Consider the following 14,385-nt stretch of genomic DNA (forward strand, 5'->3'; position numbering starts at 1 on the left):
AAATAATACTTTAAAACATGATGGTTCATCTTAAATTAAGTAATTAAAACTCAAAAACTTATGTTTAAAAGAAGGTTACGGACACTACACATTTTTAGTAGTGTCCGTAACCATTTTATTAGTTTTTCAGCTAAACTTTATGAATTATTTTAACTTTAAAGTATTTTCTGTAATCCATATAGATCATGAATGAATAATAATATTATCAAAACTTTATAAAGACATTTCTAGTTGCTAAATTTCACATGGTTACGGACTCTACATTTTCTAAGAAAATATACTTTTTCAGTTTGAAAAAAATGTGAAATATAATTTTTGCAATTTAGACAAAGAAATGCTTTTCCATGCTAATGTGCTATATCAGAACATTAATTCTGTTAAAAAATTATTTTAAAAAGAGTTGTATTATTAAGGTTTTATGGCTCATAACAAGCTGAAGAAATTTAAGATGAAATTTACATAACATACTACCATGTTTACAGTTTTGTTAATAACTTCCACAATTTTCATCCTATTTCAACAAACCAAATGTCAAAATGATCCTTAATCTTTTTTTCAACAGTTGAATATACACAATTTACACATATCAAAAAATTGAAAAAGTTGTGTTATAAGCAAAAGGGATAATATTCTAAGTGCAACAGCATAACACCGAAAAAGGGCCATTTTTTGTATACGTTTTAGGTAATATCTTTGAGACCATTTGAGCTACAGAGTTGAAATTTTAGCTGAAACTCAAACAAACATTCATAATTGAAAGAATGTGAGATTTACTCTTATATAACAACAGCAAATGTGAAATAACATCACATAACAATAAGTTTCTGCATATGCTCCCTATATTGTGTTTCACCCGTACAACATGTTATAACAAAACACTTGGATTAAAATTTATATATATAAAAACCTATAGTTGTTTTCATATTGAATTTTTTTGGCTGATTATAAAAATGTTATCATGTAAGTTATTTATAGTAACAACAAAGGGAAATTAATCTTTAAAAAAAAAAAAAAAAATCTATATAATATAAGTCCACAAGAAACTCTTTACCAGGTAGAGATAGGTCAAAATACACCTAAAAATTGGATGTAACATGCATGCTGTACCACAGAAAAGTGGTCTCGATTTTTCTCTACCACCAGTAATAAAAAAGTTACAATAAAATCTATTTATAGTAACAACAAAGGGACGTAATTCTAAAAACAAGGGTGCCTCATGGTGGTGAACATTTGGTCCAAGTTACATCAAAATCCCTCCATGCATGAAGAAGAAATGTTCCGTACAAAGTCATTCTTGAATTTGACCTTTGACCTCTAAATATGACCTTGACCTTAGACCTAGGGACCTGGTTCTTGCGCATGACATGTTGTCTCATCCAGGGGAATATTTGTGCCAACTGATATCTAAATCCTGCTTTGCATCACAAAGTTATAAGACTGGACAGGAAAAAAATCCTCTTGACCTTTGATCTTGAAGTGTGACCTTGACCTTTAAGCTAGGGTACTGGGTGTTGCGCATGACACGTCGTCTCATCATGGGAAACATTTATGCCAAGTAATATTGTAATCCCTTGATGGATGACAGAGTTCTGGATCGGACAGGGAAAAAACCTTATTGACATTTTACCCCCAACTGTGACCTTGACCTCTGAGCTAGGTGTCTGGGATTTGCGCATGACACGTCGTCTCACCATGGGGAACACTTGTGCTAAGTGATATTAAAATTCCTTAATGAATGTCAGAGTTATGGACCGGACACGAAACAGACCCTGTTCATGCTATGTTAAAATTTGACTGCTAAGTGTGACCTTGACCTTTGAGCTAGGGGTTTGAAAGTTGTGCATGACACATCGTCTTATTATGAGGTACATCTGTGCCAAGTAATACTAAAATCCCTTCAAGGATGGGAGAGTTGTGGACCGGACAGGAAAAAAGCCCTGTTGACCTTTGACCTCCAATTGTGACCTTGACCTTTGAGCTAGGGGTCCGGGTTTTGCGCACGACACGTCGTCTCATCATGGGGAACATTTCCGCCAAATAATATTAAAATCCCTTCATGGATGACAGAGTTATGGACCGGACACGAAATTGCGGACGGACGGATGGACGGACAGACGGACTAACGGACGGACGGACGGACGGACGGACAGACGGACGGACGGAATGACGGAAAAGTGCATTCCTATAGTCCCCGAAACTGGTTTTCAACCAGTAGGGGACTAAATAATGGTTATAAAGTATGCTCTGGACACAAATTAGGATGGCATCACATGTGACTGTTTTTTTTTCAAAACTGGCATATAAAAAGCTGTTATATTGAGGCATTTCAAACAAATTTACCAAACAAGAGCTGTCACTATTGGTGACAAATGACCCGGAAATAGGCCCAAGAATGCCATCTTGTATTCGCAAAAAATCACATATCATTTTGTGACCTTGACCTAAGAGGCCTCGGTCATAAGTGTGACATATCTTCTCAATATGGTTAACATTTGTGTCAAATTATTTTCAAATCCCTTGATAAATGGCAGAGTTATGGACCGGACAAGAAACACCTTTGACTTCTAAGTGTGACCTTGACCTTGGACCTAGGGGTCTGGGTCTTGCACACGACACCTCATCTCATTATGGGGAACATTTATGCCAAGTAGTTTCAAAATCCCTTCTTCAATGGCAGAGTTATGGACCGGACAAGAAACAATGTTAACCTTTGACCTCTAAGTGTGACCTTGACCTTGGAGCTAGGGGTCTGGGTCTTGCTCATGACAGGTCGTCTCATTATGGTGAACATGTATGCGAAGTAATTTCAAAATGCCTTAATGAATGGCAGAGTTATGAACCGGACACGAAACATACCCTATTCACCTTTGACTTGTAAGTGTAACCTTGACCTTGGAGCTAGGGGTCTTGGTCTTGCGCATGACACGCCGTCTCATTATGGTAAACATTTATGCCAAGTTCTCTCAAAATCCCTTCATGGATGGCAGAGTTATGGACCGAACACGAAACAGACCATGTTAACATTTGACCTCTAAGTGTGACCTTGAACTTGGAGCTAGGGGTCTGGGTCTTGCGCACGACACTTCGTCTTATTATGGTGAATATTTATGCCAAGTTATTTCAAAATCCCTTTATGGATGGAAGAGTTACAGCCCAGACAAAAATACCAGACGCACGGACAGTGCGATTTTAATATGCCCACCTTTGGGGGGCATAAAAACAACTTATTTGTAAACTGATCTGACAAACTACATCTTAGTGCACTCTTTTTCTTCTGCTTACATATGTTATAAATATTCAACAAAGTGGAATTTCCCTGCTGCTGTATCATAAAATATCATTTATTCATGCCATACTAATATATTTGCTAATGTCCAGTGAGATTGTTATGCAGTTACAGGGAACTTATGAATCCTTGTTCAGAACAAGTTTTATAATATACCTTGAAGCTCTGCACGTAAAAAACACTATGCGTTTTAGTTTCTTGTTATAGAAGAAATAGTTGAAGGACCAGATACATCCATCTTCACCAAAGGGATCAGAACTTAAATCTGGATTGTAGCTATATACATCACAATCTCGCAGCATTATCTCCTCATCTATAGCTGACCACAGATTCTGTTTGATTCTGCAGAAAATTTCATTGGCAGCTGACTGAAGCTGGCTATCTACTGTGTTAATTACCCACTGAAGAAAAGAAAGTGACACATATCTATCACATGATATCTGGAATATAGTAAAAATATTTATACAGAAAAAATGTTACCTTATAAATATAATTATCATGTGTAAGCAACTCCTTCTGACATTCACTATGTGTATCAATTTTGTTCATTTACAATTATTACATCGATACTATATGCAAAAATAATTAAAGGGGAAGGAATGCTATTGTCCAACCATTCATAAAACTGAGAGAATTTTTAAAATCGGACCACTGTTGAAAAATTTAGGGAAAAGGCATTATGAAATTCAAGAAAATGGCTAACCATGGAGGCAGCCATTTTAGTGTGTTACACACTGACTAATTACATTTCAAGTAAATATCTTTAAAATAAATGAATTTCAATAGTTTCTTTATTTCGAGCTATAAAGCATGATAATTTTTTCTGTTCCAGTTGGAAAAAAAAATTAGATAAATTGTTTTTAACTAGATGCCCACGGGCAACATGTCGAGCCTGCCAGCTGTCAAAAGGACTAGGAGTTGCACATGAAACACTGTCTCATTGAGGCAAACATTTATGCCAAATGAAAAATGATTGCAAAAAGTTACAACATAAGTTATTTATAGTAAAAACAAAGGGAAGTAAATCTTTAAACAAGAGAGCCATGAAGGCCCTGTATCGCTCACCTGACCTACTGACCTAAAGATCATCAAGATTAACATTCTGACCAAGTTTCATTAAGATATGGTCATAAATGTGGCCGCTAAAGTGTTAAATAGCTTTTCCTTTGATTGACCCGGTGAACCAGTTTTTGACCCGACATGACCAAAATTCGAACTTGACCTAAAGATCACCAAGATTAATATTCTGACTTAGTTTAATGAAGATACAGTCATAAACAGTCAGGGGTGTAACTGTTTTAGGTTATGTAACCTATTTCAGTTACTTTTTCAAGAATTTTATAACCTGTATTAGTTATAAAATAAGGATAACCCAGGTAAGTTATTCAAAAAAAGCCTTTTTACTGTTCTCACAAAGTGAGCTTTAAAATGCAATTAGTAGCAAACTGTGGTTAATCAAATTCTCTTTTAGTCTGATAATGACCTGATGAGCATAATGGGATGTTAAGAGTTTTATAGCTTAAAAACCATTTGCGTAAGACTTTATCAGCCTTGCGTAAAAAAATTTACTGCACAGCTGGAAAGATAAAAGGCCAAGGATTCAGGAAATGATTGCATTAGTCACATTCAAAATGAGGAATTGACACAGGAGGGCTTTGTAATATTTTATGATAACTGAAACAAGTTATGAAAGTAAACGCAGTAACTCAAATGGGTTATAAAATGTGATAACTTGAAACAGTTACACCCCTGACTGATAAATGTCGCCTCTAGAATGTTAACAAGCTTTTCCTTTGATTTGACCTGGTGACCTAGTTTTTGATCCCATCTGACCAAGATTTAAACTTGACCTATAAATCATCAAGATTAACATTTTGACCAAGTTTCATTAAGATATGGTTATAAATGTGGCCTCTGCAGTGTAAATTAGCTTTTCCTTTGATTTGACCTGGTGACCTAGTTTTTGATCCTACATGACCCTGATTCAAACTGGACCTAGAGATCCTCAAAATTAACATTCTGGCCAAGTTTCATGAAGATATAGTCATAAATCTGGCCTATACAGTGTTAACAAGTTTTTCCTTTGATTTGACCTGGTGACCTAGTTTTTGACCCCACATGACCCAATATCTAAATCGTAAAATACTTTATTGAGGGTAACATTCTGACCAAGTTTCATTAATACTGGGCCAAAATGTGACCTCTAGAGTGTTAATAAGCTTTTCCTTTGATTTGACCTGGTGACCTGGTTTTTGACCCCAGATGACCAAATATCGAACTTGTCCAAGATTTTATTGAGGGTAACATTCTGACTAAGTTTCATTAAGACTGGGCCAAAATTGTGACCTCTAGAGTGTTAACAAGCTTTTCCATTGATTTGACCAGGTGACCTAGTTTTTGACCCCAGATGACCCAATATCAAACTGTCCAAGATTTTATTACGGGTAACATTCTGACCAAGTTTCATTAAGATTGGGCCAAAATTGTGACCTCTAGAGTGTTAATAAGCTTTTCCTTTGATCTGACCTGGTGACCTGGTTTTTGGCCCTAGATGACCCAATATCGAATTTGTCCAAGATTTTATTGAGGGTAACATTCTGACCAAGTTTCATTAAATTTAGGCCAAAATTGTGACCTCTAGAGTGTTAACAGTAAAACTGTTGACGATGGACAACTGACGACGGACAAACGACAGACACAGGGCGATCACAAAAGCTCACCTTTGAGCACTTTGTGCTCAGGTGAGCTAAAAATCTAAGTCCACACAAAAATCCTTACCAGCAGAGATAGGCCAAAATACACCTCGAAATTGGATGTAACATGCATATTGTACTACAGATAAGCAGTCTTGACTTTTCCCTACGACCAGTAATAAAAAAGTTAAAATATAAGCTATTTATAGTAACAACAAAGGGAAGTAATTCTAGGTTCTTGCACATGACACTCCATCTCATGATGGGGACAATTGTGCCAAGTTACATCAAAATCCCTCCATGCATGAACAAGAGGACCATGATGGTCCTGAATCGCTCACCTATCCCCACATGACCCAGTGTTGAACTGAGTATGACGTCCTTATTTCTATTATTGACACAGTGACCTAGTTTTTGAGCAAATTCTGACCAATTTTCATGAAGATCCATTGAAAAATATGACCTCTAGAGGTCACAAGGTTTTTCTATTATTTGACCTAATGACCTAGTTTTTGAAGGCACGTGACCCACTTTTGAACCTGACCTAGATATCATCAAGGTGAACATTCTCACCAATTTTCATGAAGATCTCAAGAAAAATATGGCCTCTAGAGAGGACACAAGGTTTTTCTATTTTTCGCCCTACTGACCTAGTTTTTGACCGCACGTGACCCAGTTTCGAACTTGACCTAGATATCAACAAGATGAACATTCTGATCAATTTTCATGAAGATCTCTTGAAAAATATGGCCTCTAGAGAGGTCACAAGGTTTTTCTATTTTTAGATCTACTGACCTAGTTATTGATCGCACGTGACCCAGTTTCGAACTTGACCTAGATATCATCAAGTTGAACATTCTGACTAATTTTCATAAAGATCCCATGAAAAATATGGCCTCTAGAGAGGTCACAAAATTTTTCTATTTTCAGACCTACTGACCTAGTTTTTGACTGCACATGACCCAGTTTCAAACCCGACCTAGATATCATCAAGGTGAACATTCTGACCAATTTTCATGAAGATCCATTGAGAAATATGTCCTCTAGAGAGGTTACAAGGTTTTTCTATTTTTTGACCTACTGACCTAGTTTTTGAACCCACGTGACCCAGTTTCGAAACTGACCTAGATATCATCAAGATGAACATTCTGACCAATTTTCATGAAGATCCATTGAGAAATATGGCCTCTAGAGAAGTCACAAGGTTTTTCTATTTTTAGACCTACTGACCTAGTTTTGAACCCACGTGGCCCAGTTTTGAACTTGACCTAGACATCATCAAGGTGAACATTCTGACCAATCTTCATGAAGATCCATTGAGAAATATGGCCTCTAGAGAGGTCACAAGGTTTTTCTATTTTTTGACCTACTGACCTAGTTTTTGACCGCATGTGACCCAGTTTCGAACATGACCTAGATATCATCAAGATGAACATTCTCACCATCTTTCGTAAAGATCCCATGAAAAATGTGACCTCTAGAGTGGTCACAAGCAAAAGTTTACGCACGGACGGACGGACGACGGACGCCACGCGATCACAAAAGCTCACCTTGTCACTTTGTGACAGGTGAGCTAAAAAGAAATGCTCTGGACAAAGTCATTCTTGTATCTGACCTTTGACCTCGATGTGTGACCTTGACCTTAGACCCAGGGTCCTGGTTCTTGCGCATGACACTCCGTCACATGGCTGTGAACATTTGTGCCAAGTTACATCAAAATCCCTCCATGCGTGAAGAAGAAATGCTCCGGACAAAGTCATTATTGAATTTAACTTTTGACATCCAGGTGTGGCCTTGACCTTGAGATAGGAACCTGCGGTCTGTGCATGACACTCCGTCTCACTGAGGTCAACATTCATGCTAAATATAAATGAGATTGCTCCATGGATGTCAAAGTTATGGTCCGGACAAACAAATCCGGACACATGCACAGACGGACAGACAGGGCAAAAACAATATGTCTCCCCTAGAGGGGGGTGGGGGAGACATAATGACTTTTCTGCAGAAATGATATATTATTTTGTCAAGCAACATCCTATTGCTTCATTATCATAGTTCTGACCCAGCAGTCTGCGCTTCCTTTTAAAAATTCGGGATTTGGCGAGAAATCCCGAGAATGCTAAATTCACCGAATGGGAAATTGGTCTATTCTATGTAAAACAAGAGCTCGTAGAACACAAAATGCCCCTCTTGATGCATTCAGTAACTGCACAAGGAACAGAAATTATTTGGTCACTGTACACAGAAGTTCTACTATTCTGGACCAATGTGACCTTGACCTTTGAGCTATTGACCTCAAAATCAATAGAGGTCATCTGCTGGTCATGATCAACCTCCCTATTAAGTTTTGTGGCCCTAGGCCCAAGTGTTCTAAAGTTATCGTCTGGAAACAGTTTATGTGACATTGACCATTGGTATACTGACCTCAAAATCAATAGGGGTCATCTGCTGGTCAAGACCAACCTCCTTATCAACTTTCATGATCTTAGGCCCAAGCGTTCTTGAGTTATCATCCGGAAACAAATTGGTCGACCGACCGACATCTGCAAAACAATATACCCCTTCTTCTTCGAAGGGGGGCATTATAATTCAGTGAGCCCCAAGGCAAGGCCAATTTTGACCCCAGGGACATGGTTTTAAAAAAACAAGAGGGCCATGATGGCCCTATATCGCTCACCTGAGTTTAATTGCTTTCTTGAAAAAATTCTTTGCTGAAGCTAAACAAGTAACCCCATGGGGTGGGGTCAATTTGACCCTGGAGGTCATGATTTGAACAAATTTTGCAGAAGTCTACTAGGCAATGCTAGATGACAAATATCTAAGATCTAGGCCTTCTGGTTTATTTTAAGAAAATTTTTGAAGATTTTCCTACATAAGACCAAGTGACCCCTGGGGTGGGGTCAATTTTAACCCCGGGGGTCATGATTTGAATAAATTTTGTAGACGTCCACTAGGCAATGCTACATATGAAATATCTAAGCTCTAGGCCTTCTGGTTTATTTTGAAGATTTTTCTATGTACAATCAAGTAACCCCATGGGGCGGGGTCAATTTGACCCCGGGGGTCATGATTTGAACAAATTTTGTAGAGGTCCACTTGGCAATGCTACACGTCAAATATCTAAGCTCTAGGCCTTCTGGTTTATTTTTAGAAATTTTTTGAAGATTTTCCTATGTAAAATCAAGTGACCCCTGGGGCGGGGTCAATTTTGACCACGGGGGTCATGATTTAAATAAACTTTGTAGAGGTCCACAAGGCAATACTACATGTCAAATATCTAAGCTCTAGGCCTTCTGGTTTATTTTTAGAAAATTTTTGAAGATTTTCCTATGTAAAATCAAGTGACCCCTGGGGCGAGGTCAATTTTGATCCCAAGGTCATGATTTGAACGATTTTAGTAGAGGTTCACTAGGCAATGCTACAAGTCAAATATCTAAGCTCTAGGGCTTCTGGTTTTTGAGAAGATTTTTTAAGATTTTCCTATGTAAATATCAAGTGACCCCTGGGGCGGGGTCAATTTTGACCCTGGGGTCATGATTTGAATAAACTTGGTAGAGGTCCACTAGGCAATGCTTTACACCAAATATCTAAGCTCTAGGTCTTCTGGTTTTTGAGAAGAAGATTTTTAAAGTTTTTCCTTTTGGTTGCCATGGCAACCAGAATTCTGTATGGAATTCAATTCTTTGAATAATTTTTAAAGAAGACCATCCAAGGAACATCCCTGTGAAGTTTCATTAAAATTGGCCTGTTGGTTTAGAAGGAGATGTTGTTTAAAGGAAAGTGTGGACGGATGCCGGACGGACGGACGCCGGACGGTAAGCGGTCACAATACCTCACCCTGAGCACTTTGTGCTCAGGTGAGCTAAAAAGACTACTACATACTGCTACATGCCAAATATCTAAGCCTAGGACATTACAGTTTCAGACAATAATTTTTTTTAGGTTTTTCATATAGAAGTATGTAACTTATGCTTATTTAAGAGAATTCATTCTTACTCAGCAGAACAGTACCATGTTTAGCAGTTTTCTCCCTTATTCAATATGCATTATTACAGTTTAGCTACCGTATTTTCCCAAATAAACGCCCCCGGGGGCGTTACATTTTCCAAAGAGGGGGCGTTCATTTGAGGTAAAACATCGTTCAAACCAACTGTAAAGTGTTTCTGTGTTGTTTAATTCCCCCAAAACGTAATTATTTGGCATCCAATTTAATGCAATGTGTCTTAAAATTATGCATTTATATACGGTACCTCATGTATTCTGTGACACGCTCGCGACATTACACATTACGTCATCGTACCCAAACAGCTGTGTACTCTGATAATATTTTCCTTAGTACATGCGGGTAGCAATACACAATGTCAGTGGTTTGACACGCTGCTTATGTGTCGGCTTTTAAATTAAAAGTTATTAAAACTGCCGAAGAAAAGGTTAACACTTTGCTGCAAATTTGTTTAAAGTCGACAGGAAGCTTGTGCGCGGGTGGTGCAAAAACAAATCAAAAATGGATTTACCCTTTAATTTTGGATACGTACCGTACTTAGTATAAACGTTTTGGATTTACGGTACATGGACTGTTTAAAAGTGTGTTTAATTCTTAATACATTGGATACTTACTGTAAATTACTTATTATGTGGACTTATAAAAATGAGGTAGGTGATTTTTTTTTTTCGTTCTTGTTGTCTTTTTTTCCCTCCAAAACGAGTGGGGGGCGTTAATTAGATGGGCGGGGACTTAATTCGAGAAAATACAGTAGTTTTTTCCATTTATAGCTCTAGCAGCCCCTAAAAGAGGCCAAGTGTCCTCATTTGAACAAATTTGGGAGAGGACCATGTAATTATGCTACAGACAAAGTTTAATGCAGATCCATCAAGCGGTTCGAACATGAGAAGAAGACTTTTAAAGGTATTTCTATTTTTAGCTCTAGCAGCCCCTAAAAAGAGCCAAGTGCCCACTTTTGAATATACTTGGGAGAGGACCTTATAACGATGCTACAGACCAAGTTTGATGAAGATCCATCAAGCGGTTCATGATAAGAAGTTGTTTAAAGGTATTTCTATTTTGAGCCCCGGCCGCCCCTAATTTAATTAAACAAATTTGGGAGAGGACCTCATATTGATGCTACAGACCAAGTTTGATGAAAATCTATCTAGCAATACATGAAAAGAAGTCAAAAGTTCTTCTATTTTCAACTCTAGTGGCCCCTAAAAGGGACCAAGTGTCCCCATTTGAACAATTTTAATGGAGGATCTCGCCAGTATGCTACAGACCAAATTTGGTGTTATTTTGACAAGTACTTTCAGAGAAGAAGATGTTTAAATTAAGTGAAAATGTGGACAGTGGACGATGGACACCAGACCATCAACCTGCGGTTCAAGTGAGCTAAAAAAAACAACTGTGTTCTATGTTACAAAACAAAATAATTGCCATATTCAATTAAATAATGAAACGTTCCTAACTTCCTCATTTCTTAGCCCATTTTGAAAACAATTTCACTGCCTTAAATAATTCTGGATAACCTGTCAGATGGTTTAACATAGGAAACAACATGCCCTTTCCCTTTAATGTTTGTACTCATAAATGATAAAATATTCATAACAAATACTGTTTGCAGATCAAATTGCCCTTTCGCCCTTTTTTTAAATCGGTAGAATTTTACCTTTACCTCACAAAAGCGGCGATGCTGAAGCTATTTTTGGACCTCGTCTATACAGGTAACTCTGCCTTTTTCAGCAAACATTTTTCAGATACGAGGTAAGATTAATTTATACACTGAATGAACTTGTTTACACTGGCCACATGACCAAGAATTTTACAAGACAAAATGCTGATTTACAGTTGTGAAAAGTAAAAGATACAATAATCGTTATTTAAATCTTAAATGAATGCACACTACATTTAGCTTGCATGGATGTGAAAATAAAAACGGAACCCTCTAATATATTATAGTCATTGTCCTGCCTAAATTTCAGTGCCTTTTGCTGCAGACTTTTCTTTTAGATAATGTATCTCGTGTAACGCGACTGACTTGTGGATGCTGTAACTTATCATTGATCGAAGGTCTTAAATTGAAAAAGTCGGGTAATTTCTTATGGAATATGTGAGTCTAAAAATGGTTCTTACCAAGAACGTGGACAAGGCTTATCAACTGCCTGTCTGTAAATAACTGAGATAGTGTTTAAACGATGGGCATTAAACCCTTTAAATAAATAGTAGATAAATTCAAGTACATATAAAGGATCACACTGAAGGCCCCCCACACAAAAAACAAGAAAAAACAAGTGAATGAAGTATTGCCATGCAATACAAAGTCCCCTACTGGAAGGCACCTAATTTTCTCTACTGCAGTATAACATAATGAACTGATATCTGTCAATGATGTATAAACAATATTGTACTATATATACAATATAATATAACAAAGCACTTGGATTAAAATTTGCATATATAAAAACGTACAGTTGTTTTCATTTGGATTTTTTTTTGGTCGATTATACAAAAAATTATCATAAAAGTTATTTATAGTAACAACAAAGTGAAATAAACCCTAAAAAAAAAAAAAAAAAGAAATCTATAAAATTTAAGTCCACAAGAAACTCTTTACCAGGTAGAGATAGATCAAAATACACCTAAAATTTGGATGTACCGTGCATGTTGTACCACAGAAAAGTGGTCTCAATTTTTCCCTACGGCCAGTAATAAAAAAGTTACAATATAATCTATTTATAGTAACAACAAAGAGACATAATTCTAAAAAAAGTGTGCCTCATAGTGGTGAACATTTCTACCAAGTTACATCAAAATCCCTCCATGCATGAAGAAGAAATGCTCCGGACAAACTCATTCTTGAATTTGACCTTTAACCTCTAAGTATGACCTTGACCTTAGACCTAGGGACCTGGTTCTGGCGTGTGACAATTCGTCTCATGGTGGTGAACATTTGTGCCAAGTTACATTACAATCCCTCAATGCATAAAGAAGAAATGCTCCAGACAAAGTCATTCTTGAATTGACCTTTGACCTCTAAGTATGATCTTGACCTTAGACCTAGAGCTGGGGCTTTGCGCACAACATGTTGTCTCATCCAGGGAAATGTTTGTGCCAACTGATATTTAAATCCTGTTTTGCATGACAAAGTTATAGACCGGACAGGAAAAAAATCTTACTGACCTTTGATCTCAAAGTGTGACCTTGACCTTTAAGCTAGGGTTCTGGGTGTTGCGCATGACACATCGTCTCATCATGGGGAACATTTATGTCTAGTAATCAGGGCTTAAGCTAGGCTAAGATTTTAGGGAGAAGTCACTTCTCCCTCAGCTAAGATTAGGGAGAAGTGGAGAGATTTTAGGGAGAAGTGACAAGATTTTAGCACCATGACATGCAAGCTGAAAAAGGAACTAATTATGCTTAATATAAGTTACTATTTTTATTATTTCCTGTCTTTGTTTATTAATTTAAAGTAAATAACAAATTCACTGAAAATGTCAGTGATTCTGTTTTCTTATCATTTTAAATCTTGTGAATCTAATGTGCTTAAACTGCAAATTCAAGATTTTTTTTCACTCTTGCAATGATTGCCTAAACCAAGAATACCCTTTAAATATGAATACAATTAAAAAAAGTTAATTCCATATCAGCATAAAATAAATCAAGCTCCCAGTGCTGCACTCAAAGTCAGTCACTTTAAATAACGAGTGTATGAATTAAATACATGTCAATAGCAGTGACATCACTATGACATCACACAGAATACACGTCTTCTTTGATCTGCTGGTGTCTCTTTGATATGCAGGTGTCGGCACACATTAAAAGAAACAGTTGTCAAACAGGTTTAACTCAGTTTCTGATGGCAGGTGACAAAAAATTTACGTAAATTTCAGTTACGTTATTTTATTCACAGAAAGTGTCAGTGACAATATTATGTTTCTAAAGTTTGGGTTTTGAAAAATACGAGTAAAATTAAGTGGATTTAAGGAAATTACTCGAGCCAGTCACGGTAAGATACTTTCTAAAGGTCAAAAATAATGTGTAAGCTTATGTAATATAAACCCCTACTGCTTTGTTTATCAACAGTCAGTTTACAAAACAAGTGTCACATTAATTTTGCACTTCTCCATAATCTGAAGTAGGCGGAGCTTAAATTATGCTTTCGTGTATTCCAGTCAAGTGTCAACAGGCCGATAGTGGATAACTGAAGGTGTGTGGATAAAAAAATCGGGCGACTTGAATTTCGCTTTGATGTTTGATTAGAGCGAAGTGGGGAGCTACAAAGCGACTATTTCGCTCAAGTCGCTCCCTAGCTCAAGCCCTGATATTGTAATCCTTTGATGGATGACAAAGTTCTGGACCGGACAGGAAAAAAACCCTATTGACCTTTGGCCTCCAATTGTTACCTTGACCTTTGA

General features: G+C 37.1%; 1 protein-coding gene across 1 annotated transcript in view; it reads right to left on the reverse strand.

The window, feature by feature from the left end:
* Positions 1-3,405: 3,405 nt before the first annotated feature.
* LOC128554205 (repressor of RNA polymerase III transcription MAF1 homolog) overlaps positions 3,406-14,385 on the reverse strand; it is a 37,842-nt gene continuing 26,862 nt past the window's right edge. Inside the window, exon 3 of the mRNA XM_053535452.1 lies at positions 3,406-3,687. Coding sequence (XP_053391427.1) covers positions 3,406-3,687 — 282 coding nt within the window. The remainder of the gene's footprint in view (positions 3,688-14,385) is intronic.

This window comes from Mercenaria mercenaria, unplaced genomic scaffold (assembly GCF_021730395.1).
Source record: "Mercenaria mercenaria strain notata unplaced genomic scaffold, MADL_Memer_1 contig_4823, whole genome shotgun sequence".
In the NCBI taxonomy this organism is placed as follows: domain Eukaryota; kingdom Metazoa; phylum Mollusca; class Bivalvia; order Venerida; family Veneridae; genus Mercenaria; species Mercenaria mercenaria.